This window comes from Panulirus ornatus, chromosome 37, assembly GCF_036320965.1.
Source record: "Panulirus ornatus isolate Po-2019 chromosome 37, ASM3632096v1, whole genome shotgun sequence".
Lineage (NCBI taxonomy): Eukaryota > Metazoa > Arthropoda > Malacostraca > Decapoda > Palinuridae > Panulirus > Panulirus ornatus.
In genome coordinates, this window is record NC_092260.1 from 8,329,175 (window position 1) to 8,345,168 (window position 15,994).

The 15,994-nt window shown below is 46.1% G+C and overlaps 1 protein-coding gene across 1 annotated transcript in view; it reads left to right on the forward strand.

Moving 5' to 3' along the window:
- Positions 1-15,994, forward strand: part of Ir8a (Ionotropic receptor 8a) — a 97,057-nt gene that overhangs the window by 56,243 nt on the left and 24,820 nt on the right. Inside the window, exons 10-13 of the mRNA XM_071683769.1 lie at positions 1,376-1,475; positions 2,222-2,399; positions 2,558-2,741; positions 5,423-5,544. Of these exons, the coding sequence (XP_071539870.1) occupies positions 1,376-1,475; positions 2,222-2,399; positions 2,558-2,741; positions 5,423-5,544 (584 nt within the window). The remainder of the gene's footprint in view (positions 1-1,375; positions 1,476-2,221; positions 2,400-2,557; positions 2,742-5,422; positions 5,545-15,994) is intronic.

Consider the following 15,994-nt stretch of genomic DNA (forward strand, 5'->3'; position numbering starts at 1 on the left):
AATTCCTGCTGCTGAAACTGTGTCATTTGGTCTCACTTCCAACTACCAGGACAGTATCGTTTGGTCTCATTTCCAGGCAATGAAACAGTGTCATTTGGCCTCGTATCACTGCTTCATTCTTCAAAAGTTCAAGTCTCCTGCCAGAGGCAGAAATCCCCATCTGGCTAAGAGAGGCAAAAGGAAAAATAGATAAGAAAAGCTTCAGAGCTTTTGAGGAGTTGGAAGCACCACAGCGACCAACCCTTGAATCGCTGATGGCCACTCAGTAATTACCCGACGCAGTGACCAGCCAAGAACTACTTGGTCTAACAGTTGGTGGAAGGGTTCAAGCAGCTAGATCTCAAGGGTCGGGGTGAGGGATCGAAGTTACATGTATAGAGGACAGAAAAAGAACAATCAGCGCCAAGCAGGGAAATGGTCCAGATTCCGGACTTTTTTCTCTTGCGTCTGTAGTCGTTAGTGAGTAAAAATGAATCGTCATATCTTTGTTTATACCTTAAAGGATTACAGGGTCGCCGTCAAGCAAGTCTGACTGAGATACTGACTTAGCCTCAGTTCGGACAAGGGAGTGTGCTGTGCTCGACTCTCCCTACGTGTAAGAACAATACTCCGTCACAGGTGGATGAGTCAGTCTCTCTCACAAAAGAAGAATCCTCGGCGTCTGAATACTATTCACACATTTTCAGAGGTCGACTTCCACTTTAAGACTTCAGATTGGATTAGATGATATGATGATGTCAAGCGTGTACATTGCGTTAAGATTAAGAACAATAGAGCCATCAAAGTGAGTTGGACTAATCGCGAATAGGTTTGTAAAGAAAAAATGGGAAAACAATTAATTAAAAAGAAATTAAGATTTCTTATCTCTATGCAAATCTGAGTTTACTAAAGCTTTGTCAAGATGAGGCGCGCATCGAGCCAGTAAAGTGGGCAAATGCGAAACTGAATCATCGGTCAGAATGGACTTGGGGCATTTACCGAAGATAGAAGGCCATCTGTAAAGAGGAGAAAGAGATCCGGAGACATGAGGGAGCCCTGAGGAACACCGGTGCACTAGAGCGAGATACATAGAAAAAATAGTTATAAGACAACAGACCAAAGCAGACAGGGACGTGGAGATCAAACCCCTGACCTAGATACGTTCAGAAGGTCTAGATATATCAAGGGCTGCGACAGTTAATGCTTCTGTGAAATGATTCCCATTTGCTCCTTCCACCTTATCCAACACCGTAACGAGAGTATATGTCAGTACGTCGGGCGAGGAAACGTTCGTCCACAAGTTGCAGCACTCCAGGTACGCTACTGAGAGTTGACTTATATTAACGTTATCTTCCTAAGCTGCAGTTCTGCTCTGAGTTACTGTACTGACCGGCAGGTGACTGACCTCATCGTGGCGCCGCTAACCATGACCTCGGAGAGGGAGGAGGTCATAGACTTTGTGGCGCCGTACTTCGACCAGTCGGGCATCTCCATAGGTGAGTCAACCTGCCTCCTGCTCCATCCACACTTATCAAACCTCGCACATTTCCTCTTTTTCTGTAGATCATTTTCTCTCTATTTTTCAGATGAAAGAACGATGACTTGGCGGTATAACATACACATGTGTGTTTTTCTCTTTGGCTGAGTGTGTCTTAATCCCACCCATATGAAATACAGTCCTTATATACACAGATTTTTGTCTGAGTACCAACCCATTATAGCGAATTCTATTGCAAGTAGGATGTGCGAGGATGCCTAAGAAACCAAGAAAGGATAATAATATCCTAAAATATTCATGAACGAATATTCATCATGAATCTTTCCTCTGCGTCATGTCATGGCCAGGTCCTTGGGTTTACATGTAACATATTCCTTAAGATGCAGTCAGAATTCCCGAAGATTTGGTAGCTTCATTAACAGCGAGACTTGTGTAGTTATCAGTGACGCTTCAACAGACTGGCATAATATGTCTCGCACATCCCTTCCTCGTCTAAAGCTACAGTCACGTCTCTTTTTCCTGTCCCTTAGTGATAGTATCTTGTGTCTGTACCATCTTCTTTTCTGTTTCCTCAATTTCTTTATTTTCTCCCATTCTGGTCTTCTTTCTCTTTGCTTATCTTCTTCCCTGGCCTGTCACTGCTTCCTTCCTTCCCTGGACTTATATGTGTGTGCCTTCCTGAGCCTTTCACTTGCCCATTTCCTGGCCTGCCAGTTCTCCTTTCCCTGGTCCCTCTGCCGACAGTAATGAGGAAGCGTCAGCGCGAGGAGAGCCTCTTCAAGTTCATGACGGTGCTGAAGGCGGAGGTCTGGGTGTCGATTGTGGCGGCGCTGGTGGTGACGGGCATCATGATTTGGCTCCTGGACCGCTACTCCCCGTATTCCGCGCAGAACAACGCCGACCTCTACCCTCCACACTGCAGGTCCGCCAACTCTCGCTGCCTCCCACGCTCTTGTGATGGTATATAAAGTCATGCAGTTGTTATCTTCATGTGGACTCCAGTGCAGAAAGTTGACTGTGTGACTTGTAGCTCCTGACCCATAGGAATAGATAACTCCTTTTGCCATGATTTCTCAACAGGAAGTTTACACTGAAGGAGAGCTTCTGGTTCGCCCTGACGTCTTTCACGCCACAGGGAGGAGGCGAGGCGCCTAAGGCCTTGAGCGGGCGGACGCTGGTGGCCGCCTACTGGCTCTTCGTGGTGCTCATGCTCGCCACCTTCACCGCTAACCTAGCCGCTTTCCTCACCGTGGAGCGTATGCAGGTCTGCACCTTCCCGACCCTCTCTCTGGCCAGACTTAATACCGCTTACGAAAACTGTTCACTTCTGCCACAGATTTTTAAGATATATGGCCATACCTTAACATTATCAACTGCTATCCTTGAGGCCACTTTTCAAAAGTCTGTGATTATAGCCACTTCAGGTACTACAATACGAGTGATTTCCCCTAGGCCGATTCTGCATCGAAAAATACTTTACATGATATATTCGTATTGCAGGAAGACAACATGTAATATAAAGTGAGTAGGTCGCTATCCTACGTCCCCGTTACAGAAGCTATGTATGGGTATGAGGAGGATGTAGGGAAAATGGAAACACAAGCAATAACGAGAAGCAGCGACATGCATGGCATCCAACTCACAGAAAAGGGCGCTGTTTGAGTCTATGGTCTGTACTGAGGAGGGGTAGAGCAGGGCTGGTGATAAGGCTAGGGCAGGGCGGGTGAAGGGCCAAGGGTGGGAGTGTCGGAGGAGAGAAGGCCAGGGTAGGGAAGAACCACAGGAAGGGAGTCACAGTGAGGTACAATAGATACGCAGACCATACAGACCCGAGGTCCAGGCGAGGTGATCTAGTCTTATCACTACTTAGAGAGAGAGAGAGAGAGAGAGAGAGAGAGAGAGAGAGAGAGAGAGAGAGAGAGAGAGAGAGAGAGAGAGAGAGAGAGAGAGAGAGAGAGAGCGCAGCTGGCAGGCCTTCTGGGAAGGGGAGGATTATGGAAGGGCTCAGAGTGATTTAGACTAGTGTAGAGAGGTTAAAGAGCGAGGTCAATATAAGTTAATCAGAAGGAAGAATTGTGGGAAGGTTGGCAGGGTTGGCCAGGAAGGGTAGGGGTGATTGGTAAGAGAGGTCAGCAAGGTTAGGGTTGGCAGGGCTGCAAGGTTAGTAGTGCTGGCAGGGCTGTGAGGGTTGGCAGGATTTACAAAAAAAAAAAAAAATGGCAGGCAGGGTTGGCATTGCTGGCAGGGTCAGCAGGACAGCCAGGGTTGACAAGATGATGTCGATCAACTGACTGTTTTCTATCACACGTGATATAGAAAAAAAAAAAAAAAACGTTACGAGAACACATGATTCTATTATCAAACCAACAATGATTTGTCACGTCCTTAGAATGATGCAAGTGGGGCTCGTAGTCAAAGAAAAAATGGACTGAGACGTCTTCAGCAGCAACGTTAAGGTGTTAGCATTAGAGTAAACAAGGGATGGGCCTCATAACTGGACATATACTCGTGGTTGACCAGATATTAACTACTATGTTTACCTTGACTGTTAATTAGGATGTCTTGCATCAGGTTCCATCAGGTTTGTCATCTCTGTTTTCCTTCCTTTATCCATTTTTCTAATTCCAAACATATTTAGACTAGACACGAAAAGCTGAAGATTATGTACGTATTCAGGTACGGCTGAGGCGGTGCTGAGGAAAGTTATGGCTGTTGTGATGCTGAGGAGAAAGACGTAGCTGAGGAGCTAGATAAGGTTGAGTAGGTGCTTAGCAAAGGTACGGCTGAGGTGGTGCTGAGGTGAAGGATATGGTTCAAGTGTTGCTGAGGTGATGCATGTGGTTGATGTTGTACTAAGGTGATGGATGTGGTTGAGGTGGTGCTGAGGTGATGGATATGGTTGAGGTGGTGCTGAGGTGATGGATGTGGTTGATGTGGTACTAAGGTGATGGATGTGGTTGAGGTGTTGCTGAGGTGATGGACGTGGTTGATGTGGTACTAAGGTGATGGATATGGTTGAGGTGTTGCTAAGGTGATGGATGTGGTTGAGGTGTTGCTGAGGTGATGGATGTGGTTGAGGTGTTGCTGAGGTGATGGATGTGGTTGATGTGGTACTAAGGTGATGGATATGGTTGAGGTGTTGCTAAGGTGATGGATGTGGTTGAGGTGTTGCTGAGGTGATGGATGTGGTTGAGGTGTTGCTGAGGTGATGGATGTGGTTGAGGTGTTGCTGAGGTGATGGATGTGGTTGATGTGGTACTAAGGTGATGGATATGGTTGAGGTGTTGCTAAGATGATGGATGTGGTTGAGGTGTTGCTGAGGTGATGGACATGGTTAGAGTGGTGCTGAGGTGAGGGATATAGTTGATGTGGTGCTGAGGTGATGGATACGGTTGAGGTGTCGCTGAGGTGATGGATATGGTTGAGGTGGTGCTGAGGTGATGGATGTGGTTCAGATGGTGCTGAGGTGATGGATAAGGTTGAGGTGGTGCTGAGGTGATGGATATGGTTGAGGTGGTGCTGAGGTGATGGATATGGTTGATGTTACTAAGGTGATGAATATGGGTGAGGTGGTGCTGAGGCATTGGCTATGGTTGAGGTGGTGCTGAGGTGAGCGTTATGGCTGAGGTGGTGCTGAGGGGAAAGATCAGGTTGAGGTCATGCTCAGGAGATAGATAAGGTTGAGGTGATGCTAAGTTGAGAGACTGAGTAGAGAGGCATGTCTGAGGTGGTGCTGGGGAGAAAGAGAGAGAGATATGGTTGAGGTGGTGCTTCTGAATTAGAGGAAGGTGGTGTTGGTGGAGAGAGAGAGAGAGAGAGAGAGAGAGAGAGAGAGAGAGAGAGAGAGAGAGAGAGAGAGAGAGAGAGAGAGAGAGAGAGAGATAAGAGACGTGTGGTGGTTGAGGAGATGGCACTAACGTTGGTTGGGGGTGCCTGGCACTGCAGACCCCAGTGAGCTCCCTGGACGAACTGGCTGGGCAGAGCAAGATCAACTACACCGTCCTACAGTCGACTGCCACTTACCAATATTTCTCCAACATGGCCGCCGCCGAGGAAGAGCTCTACCGGTACATCATCACTTGGCATCATGTTCAGCCTCATTCCTGAAGGCCGTCATGAGTAACAAGACTATATATATCTTTTTTTTTTAACTCATATGATTTTTGAACTTGCACTGAAGTAGCTTTGTTACTATTTTGACATCCCTCTTGATATCACAGTAGTCACGCCAACCAGTTTTTGCATGGCATGTAGATTTTTTATTACCAACATTTTTTTTCCTCCTCCTCCTTACCATCGCTGATGAAACATGCATGACATCTGCTGTACGGAAGCTGTTCTTGAGTCCAGCAGAAGGATAAGAGGAAGGGCGTGTGGCAGGGGCCAGCAGTGTCTACCCTGCTGCCCCACCGAGTCTTGCCACCAGCCAACAGACGACAAACTGCTCCTCGTCAGCCCAGTGTAGGGCCCCTTGTCTCGCTCCTTCATCCACACGTTCTTGTGGGTCTTCCGATGATCTTCTTGTGACTGTCTCTCTCGATGTGGCCTCCCTCGCTGCCGTAGTCCTCATGCTCTGTTATCCAGGACTCGAGGTTCACTGTGACCGTGTCAAAATCCAATAACCTAACCTAACCTCAGATGTATTATACGCTAAAGGAATTGTAATGTCTAAGAAAGCATTGTGTGTGTGTGTGTGTGTGTGTGTGTGTGTGTGTGTGTGTGTGTGTGTGTGAGTTTGTGTGTGTGTGTGTGTGTGTGTGTGTGTGTGTGTGTGTGTGTGTGTGGGTGGTGTGTGTGTGTGTGTTTCTGTGTGTGTTTTCTGTTTGGACATACGCAGAGTTGTATAGTCGTGGGGCCTCACATCTGTACACTTTACAAAAAAAGTATCCTTACTTTTATGTGTTAGAAAATATAACACAACGGACGAAAGATTTTGACAAATGCTCTTGGATCTTACCTCACATTGGTAGCCCTACTTTCCTTATGTATATATTTACTAGCGTGTTTAAAACAAAGTAGAGCGACTATCATAGCTATTAAGAATTACGTCGAGCATTCACGCTTACCAACCTTACCGAGACAAGAGGCGTCGTAGTTTTTATTTTGAAAACCATCGGACTCATCTGTAAAGATATTTTATTTGTTGAGTGTACATACAGAGAGGGAGTCTGTGTTCTGTGTTATGGAGGCCCAGGTTTCAACCAATCTCTTCAATCATATAATTTCTTTAACCATTTAATGGTCTCAGCATCACTGCTTCTCTTAGCTTTCTTCTTTTCATTCATCCATATCATCTTTTGCGAGAGAGGCATTTCTTCATAACATTTCTGACGCCTCTTTACCTCAGTGTCGCTGCCGTGTCATCTAGCCAGTCGGTTCTTACTGTTTCAGAGAAAGATACAATATCGACATTGTCAGTCAGACTGAGGAACTTGAGCGTTGTGATCATGTTTCCCGACTTCTTCCACACAGCTTCAGAGAAAAGTTTTATTTTCCACTGCTGGACCTTCTCTAGCAGGTCTACTCAAGTCTTGTCACCAAACTTATACTGCCTACGGAAATTTAGGTCTAATCCATACTCTAAATACTTTTTTCCCTGGACATTCTAATCCATAATACTTAAGGGTTATGTTGACAAAGACCCCTATGCATGTACTCACCTTTACAAGTCTCCTAATCAGACTTTCTCATGACATACTGCAAAAAATTTCAAATGCTAAATCCTTTCCAACATTTGCATATCCCGTTGATTTGCTTCCTGCAACTTAAACTGACCTCAAATTGTTTCCCCACCGTCACTTTCCATTTGATCGAGTCGACTTTCATGAACCATGTGTATGACCACTGTTGGAGTCAGGACAGATCTCTCTTTAAGTTACTTCAATCTTGAAAACTACTTCTGTCATCAGAAAACATAGGTATGATCTTCGCCTTTCTGGCAAATCATTTATCATTCATATAGATCAAGAATAACACAAGTGCCCTTTCTTCTCTGCAATCAGGTTTGATAAAGGGCCTCTGACGTATAACAGTTTCCTTGAGTTTTAAGAAATCTGAGACTCGCCAGAAAAGTTTGCCTCTTCTGCTTGTTACATGAGGGTAGTGTCAAATGCTTTCTGCTAGTTCAGGAAGACAATTACCAACAATTTATATATTTTTTCTAGCTAAGTGCTCACTTGTCACAGAAATCCATGAGATTCATTATATATACAATCTTCACTCAATATCCAGGTTGCCTATCACTTAAGTAGTTTCTCCTCTGTTCTTCCATTGTATTTACATGCAGTGTTTATCACTGATATTACCCCAATATAACACATTTCTTCTGTATTTCTTTACAGATACCACGATGTCTGATCTCTTTCATTCCCTTGACATCAAACTCATAAAGACAACAAAATCAACACTTATCTCACCCTTGACCACATCCCCTTCTAGAACACCCCCCCCCCCCCCCGCAGTAAAACCTGACTTGCATACCCAGTACATATCTCTGTGGAGATCTCAGTGCCCATCATCCCGCTGGCTCAACAATTACACCAAGATCCCTGAGATAATCTATTCATAAACCAACTGCAACTTTTCAGTACCCTCGACCTTCGCAACCAGCCAACCAGACTCCCAGTCGTCCACTTTCAACTGCTGACGTCGCCAGACATTAACTGAGAACACTATTGACCCACAAACTCACACATTCATTAAAAAGAGTAACCCAAATTCCGGGAAAGCAGACTGGCCATCCGTCATACGGTACATAGAAACAAAGCTCCAAGACTTCAGTATACCGTAGGTGATTTTCCATCCCTAAATAAGCTGCCTCACACTACATCAGGCTACCAAAAAGCATATATTACAAGGGCGTAGAAAGAAATATAATTCAAACTTCTCTCCAGTAATCAAATCCTCACAAAATTAATCAGCTCAAGCAAAACCAACGAGAGAAATAATAAAACAAACACATCATCACTAACCTGATCACCGAAAGACAAACTGCAAACTGACACTCCTTCCTCAGCACAATCAACCAAAAGATTCCCAGCAACCAACTGTGGTGCACGTTAAAGGAGATGCACACTTACCGCACCAACCCAGCCCCCACAAACCAACCTCACACCTAAACAGTAAAGTCGAGAAATACCTACACAAAATCCATCCAGAAACAACTGCCCACCCACCTCTCATTTCCACTGATACAAACACTGCAATCCTATCATCAGAAAACTCTCCTGGAACAAGTACTGACAACATATCAAATTTCACCAAAAAAACAAAAACTTTGGTCCAGCCACTACTTTGCTCCCAAGAGCTGGTTGCTTGTGTGCCTGCACCACTTGATACACCACGCAATACTAGGAAGCTACTGCGTCACATGATTAGTGTGTGGCCATCGGCAACTCAAGGGTGGGCCGTTTTGATATCTGCTCCTTTCCCTACACATCGAAGCTTTGGAACACGCTAATTTCTCATATCTTTCCCAATAACTATGACCTGGCACGTTTTAAAAGATAGGTTTTCACTTCCTCCAAATTAGTAAAAACTTTCTCTTGTCATTTCTTTTCCACTTTCATTATTCTATGTTTCAATAAAGGCCTGGCCTTGATGTGGACTTTTGTTCGTGACTGGAACTTTCAACATAAAAAAGAAATCCAAATACCTTCAAACACTCTTGGATACATAACAAAATTCCCTTATAACGGGAAACTTACCGGCATAACACCAATTCTAAAGCCTTCCAAATCACCCAACTCCTCTTTTCCCTACCGCCTTATGTCACATATATCCTGAACCTCAATACTTTCTGGCAAACTGATCAAGCAACCAAACCACTCCACCACCACCACCACGTTACTCACCGAACATACAAAGCATATCCCAAATGAGCTCAACCAACCACAACCCCCCTCCTGCACAATTCTAGTGGCAATAGACATCAACAAAGCATTTGACACCGGTCCCCTTGACACAATCCTGCACAATAACAAGAAGTGGAAGGCCAGTTTCAGAGCCCGCCGCTCTGGCAGTCACTCACAGTGGCTTCACCTCTAAAACACAAACTCTACAGTGGACTTCCCGAAGGAGGAATTCTTTCTCCAACACTCTACAGTCTCCTCCTTCATAGCCTCCCACTAACTCCAACAAACCCCAATATGAAGGTCTCATATTCAGACGAACTTAAAATCACATAAAACACCCTGACACCAAATATGCAGTACTACGTTATGCAGTTGTGAAAATGGCTCATCCGGAGCAGAATGTCTGCATATCCAGAGAAGTCTTCAATCACTCATTTAAACTCATATAGACATGAATCCAACCTACACCCTCTTCTCACCTTAAGTGGATGATCACTCCCATTGAAAAAAGAAAAAGAAAACAACCTTTCAAAGCATTACATCAGAGAAACACATGGTATTCTCTCCGCAAACCAAAAACATCAACACAAATGTAACACAAAAACTTTTCAAATAATTGCTCCGTTCCACCGTAAACTACGCCTTGACTTTCTTGTCGTCTACCCTCTCTATGCAAATATAAGAAAGCTTTAATGTACATAATGTAGTGCACTCAGAACAATTACTGGCTACCGAGCAACCAAACACTCAACACCTGCACAGTGACACAAAGATCCTCCAAATACAATCTCTCAACTTGTTCGGCATTCAACCCTTTGTAACAGCAGTAGACCACTTCCCAGCCAAACCACTCCAAAACTAAACACTAACCATAGGTGGGAATAAAAACCTTTCCCCTGTCTCCCACTTCGAATCCTCTGTTCACAGATTCCCCATCCCCTAACAAAATAACACAAAGCATGTAAATACTCAAACGACAAGACAAGCACTAAACAAACGCCCTCCAAACTCGGTCTTAAACAACATCTCGCCAAATTTAAATCATCTGAAACCACACTCCCTAGACTAAGGCGAGTTACATTTCCTCCTCTATGCTCTTGACATCGCTCATCCCTAACAGCACCAAAAATTAGATTAACACAACTCACAGTTAAGAGTGAAGGCGAGGTAGTTTAAGTATGTTCCGTGTGGCCCAGGTGTCGAAACACCTCTCATACGTGTCATACAAGGCTAAGAAATTAGGTTAGGATGCAATCAAGAAGCTGCAGTGGACAGATTTGTAAACACAGGAGAAACAGATTAATCAGATTATGAAAATTCTGTGGTAGATAGCTGGAAATGACGTTTTCTCAATAATATTATTTCGGATGTTTGTTAAGCGTGTAGAGGTGAGTGGGCTTTCCCAGTGTACCCAGTACCCGTTGAAGAGTGTGTCGTAGCCCCTAGACAGATCCAGCACCAGTGTATGTTACGAGCCACAATGCAGGATTTGCTGTAGTAAGTATTTAGTGTGGGTGGTTGAGTGTGTGTCGCCTCGGGGCGGTAGCGGTGCCGGGAGGGTGTGACTGACGCCTGCCTCTCCTGCAGTCCTCTGTGCAGTCTCTGGAGGCCTTAGCTCGCCAGGCCAAGATTAACTTCACCACAACCAAGAACTCGGCCATCTATGAGTACTTCAGCAACATGGCTAAGGCGGAGGACGAGTTGTTCAGGTAGCGGCGGGCGAGTAGGCAGGGCTTTCCTCTGCCCGCCCCGCTCTGTTTGTGGTTGTTGTCTGCTGCCATCTTTACACTCTTGTCTCGCGTACTCTCACTCACACTTGTTTATTCTGTTCTTTATGTTCTCATTCTGAGTCAGCTTTGTATGTGCCTTGTCTAGCAACCGACTGTCATGTCGGCATTCATACGTATCAATATTTTTCGACCAGCGACAGAAGGTTACTCATGACAAAGACATGACATGGCAAGACGTAGTCAGCATGGACCAAAGGACCTTCCAGGGAAAGGCGTCTTCCTGCGTGTGTTTGGCTTCTCCTGTGACCTTGATTACTACCTTCTGCCACCATCTCACAGCTGTGTTGTATTCTGCACCTCTAAAATAGTCCATTGCATTTCCTGATAAATGTTCACCATCTGCAGCACTATCTGTAAAACGTTCATTATATTAGACGTGCTGCTTGTCTGTCATGTTACAACACTATTGACTTAATTCGTGAAACAAATACCACCAGACGGCAGCTTCCAGATGTTCAGCCAGTCAAGCAAACGAATCCACATGACAGGCAGATGACATCAGCTACAATGAGTTGATTTGGCTTGCATAGAAAATGGCTCATTTTGTACCCTTCGGTTACACTCCATCAGATGCTTGTGCTGAAAGACTAATGTTCACTTTGAAACTCCCTCTCCCGTCACAACTCTCAACTACTGCGGCAATCAGCTTCATCATCATAGCACGTCGCAGGAGACAGACACGGATGTGAGAGGGAGGAGTGGGGCACCTCGGGAGTGATCACTGCCACCGCTCCAGAGAAGGTGTCTCCTCCCGGTGTCAAAGAGAATTTTCACAGGTTGGAAAGTCAGGCTTCTTGATATATGGAGAGCGTTTGTCTGAGGCACAAAAATGGGTCCAGGACGGAACTTTTGGCACTGACATAAGTCCCATAAAGGCGAATGCAAGCATCTTAAACGACGGATTTACGGTACTGACCTGACATCATGGCGTCGCCCAACAAGTTCCTCATCCAACTTCCCCAACAAACACACACACATATACATAAGATGTCGAAGAATCTGAGAATGAAAGAAATGTCCATGTTTTGGAAAATTAACTTTCTGTTCAGATATTCCTTTTTTTTCTACTCCTTAGTTGTGTGTATTACTGACTGTAGTTGGTGACCAATCACGACTCGGAGTTGACTATCGTTGGAGTCGCTAGCACAACCAGATCAGACGGAGACTTACAGTCCCTAAGAGCAGAAGATACATGAGACTTACGACAGATACAAATCTTTTTACATTTTGAAGAAACGCAACCATAGTAACCATACTCGTGTACACACAACACAGAGGAGACAATGGAACCATGAGCCTGCACCCTGGAGAATGTCTGGGGGCCGGGGACACATATACAGACCTTCCTGGACCACTGTGGCAGAAGGGAGAACCTCAGACGGAGAGGAAGTCGAGCAATTATCACCATATTGTAATCCTTATGTGACACAATTTCACAGAGGAGTCACTGTAGGAGGTAAGTTATCTACCTGCTGCAGACTTGGGAGATCTCAAACACAGCCCGAACGGATGTGACTGTAAATAGGGAGGGAAAACTGTTAGACAACTGTCTCTGGCAGCAGCAAGATCCACCGAGATGATTCTGGACGTCAAGGAAAATAAAGCCTCCAGTCTAAAGGACAACTTGCTGACCTGGACCCCATCATCCACTAGTCTATTACTGAGTCCTCCTCTTACATGGAGATGATGAAAATACTCACTGTCAAAAACCTCAGTACACCATTACTTCCGTAGGAACTGTAGAAAATTGTCACCAATAGGCAGATAATTCCTTGGATGCTGTCAGCTAAAGCCAGGGAGTCGTCTGCCTGTATATGAACGAAATGACATGCGAGACTCCGACAGGACAGAGGTACTCCAGCTCAGAGCCACGGACCTTCAGCACTGATGCTCTCCTTACGTACTGCAAGGAACCTTAAAGAATGTCTCTTTCCTATGTTCATGTCATGACCCTTGGGGACTGTGGCGGCCCCGCTAGCACCATGACCCTTGAGGGCTGATGTGACCCTCTAGGACCGATATGCCTCCGGTGCCATTGCCCTTAAAAGGTAACATCTTGCCCTTCAAGCACAGCGTATCTGGCCTTAGCGTCACAGCCAGGCCCAGCAACCCAACGTACCTTCAGGTGCCACATGACCCTTCCAGATCTGAGGTGGGAGAGCCTGTTCCAGAAGATGAACGTCATTTACCTCCATGCGTCCAGACATCTACTACAGTCTTAAGTAAAGACATGTATCATGAAGCAGTTTATAAGTAATACGAATCAATCCAACTGGTTCTGATGCACAAGTTTGGATCATCATGCGACTCTCCTCTTGCAGCATGTGCACGTTATCTTCCCGTAACCACCTGTGTACAACTGATGTTCATGGATGTTCGTGTTCATTGTGTGTGTGTGTTTCGTTAACTCCCGTAGTTTGCATGGCACACGCATGACTGTACGCCTGTATGTGGTGAGCGCTCGTAGCGACGGGTAAGGTGGCCAGGTCAGTCAGTCCTCATGACCCGTCATCTGTCGCTTGTGTTGTGTCTGACAAGAACGACGGCCAGTGAAGGTGTCAGCAATCTGCCCTTGTGTGTCACTGACGACGACGACTGAAGGTCTCAGCAGTCTGCTCTTGTGTGACACTGACGACTTCCAATGAAGGTGTCAGCAGTCTGCTCTCGTGTGACACTGACGACGACCAATGAAGGTGTCAGCAGTCTGTTCTTGTGTGACACTGACGACGACCAATGAAGGTGTCAGCAGTCAGCTCTTGTGTGACACTGAAGACAACCAATGAAGGTGTCAGCAGTCTGCTCTTTTGTGACACTGATGACGTCCAATGAAGGTGTCAGCAGTCTGCTCTTTTGTGACACAGATGACGACCAATGAAGGTGTAAGCAGTCTCCTCTTGTCTGACACTGACGACGACCAATGAAGGTGTCAGCAGTCTGCTCTTGTGTGACACTGACAACGACCAATGAAGGTGTCAGCAGTCTGCTCTTGTGTGACACTGACGACGTCCAATGAAGGTGTCAGCAGTCTGCTCTTGTGTGACACTGAGGACGACCAATGAATGTGTCAGCAGTCTGCTCTTGTGTGACACTGACGACGTCCAATGAAGGTGTCAGCAGTCTGCTCTTGTGTGACACTGACAAGGACCAATGGCGTCAGCAGACTGCTCTTGTGTGACACTGACAAGGACCAATGGTGTCAGCAGACTGCTCTTGTGTGACACTGATGACGTCCTATGAAGGTGTCAGCAGTCTGCTCTTGTGTGACACTGACAACGACCAGTGAAGGAGACAGCAGTCTGCTCTTGTGTGACACTGACGATGACCAATGAACGTGTCAGCAGTCTGCTCTTGTGTGACACTGACAACGACCAATGGTGTCAGCAGTCTGCTCCTGTGTGACACTGACGACGTCCAATGAAGGTGCCAGCAGTCTGCTCTTGTCTGACACTGACGACGACCAATGAAGGTGTCAGCAGTCTGCTCATGTGTGACACTGACAACGACCAATGGTGTCAGCAGTCTGCTCTTGTGTGACACTGATGACGTCCTATAAAGGTGTCAGCAGTCTGCTCTTGTGTGACACTGACGACGTCCCATGCTGGCGTCAGAAGTCTGCTCTTGTGTGACACTGACGATGGGCAATGAAGGTGTCAGCAGTCTGCTCTTGTGTGACACTGATGACGTCCTATGAAGGTATCAGCAGTCTGCTCTTGTGTGACACTGATGACGTCCTATGAAGGTGTCAGCAGTCTGCTCTTGTGTGACACTGACAACGACCAATGGTGTCAGCAGTCTGCTCTGTGTGACACTGACGAGGTCCAAAGAAGGTGTCAGCGGTCTGCTCTTGTGTGACACTGACGATGGCCAATGAAGGTGTCAGCAGTCTGCTCTTGTGTGACACTGATGACGTCCTATGAAGGTGTCAGCAGTCTGCTCTTGTGTGACACTGACAACGACTAATGAAGGAGTCAGCAGTCTGCTCTTGTGTGATACTGACGATGACCAATAAACGTGTCAGCAGTCTCCTCTTGTGTGACACTGACAACGACCAATGGTGTCAGCAGTCTGCTCTTGTGTGACACTGACGACGTCCAATGAAGGTGTCAGCAGTTTGCTCCTGTGTGACACTGATGACGTCCAATGAAGGTGTCAGCAGTCTGCTCTTGTGTGACACTGACGATAACCAATGAAGATGTCAGCAGTCTGCTCTTGTGTGACACTGACGACGTCCAATGATGGTGTCAGCAGTCTGCTCTTGTGTGACACTGACGATAACCAATGATGGTGTCATCAGTCGGCTCTTGTGTGACACTGATGAAGTCCAATGATGGTGTCAGCAGTCTGCTCTTGTGTGACATTGACGACGTCCAATGATGGTGTCAGCAGTCTGCTCTTGTGTGACACTGATGACGTCCAATGAAGGTGTCAGCAATCTGCTCTTGTGTGACACTGACGACGACCAATGAAGGTGTCAGCAGTCTGCCCTTGTGTGACACTGACGACGTCCAATGGAGGTGTCAGCAGTCTGCTCTTGTGTGACACTGACGATAACCAATGATGGTGTCATCAGTCGGCTCTTGTGTGACATTAACGACGACCAATGAAGGAGTCAGCAGTCTGCTCTTGTGTGACACTGACGACGACCAATGAAGGTGTCAGCAGTCTGTTCTTGTGTGACACTGACGACGACCAATGAAGGTGTCAGCAGTCTGCTCCTGTGTGACACTGACGACGACCAATGAAGGTGTCAGCAGTCTGCTCCTGTGTGACACTGATGACGTCCAATGAAGGAGTCAGCAGTCTGCTCTTGTGTGCCACTAACTACAACCAATGAAGGTGTCTGCAGCCTGCTCTTTTGTGACACTGACAACGAA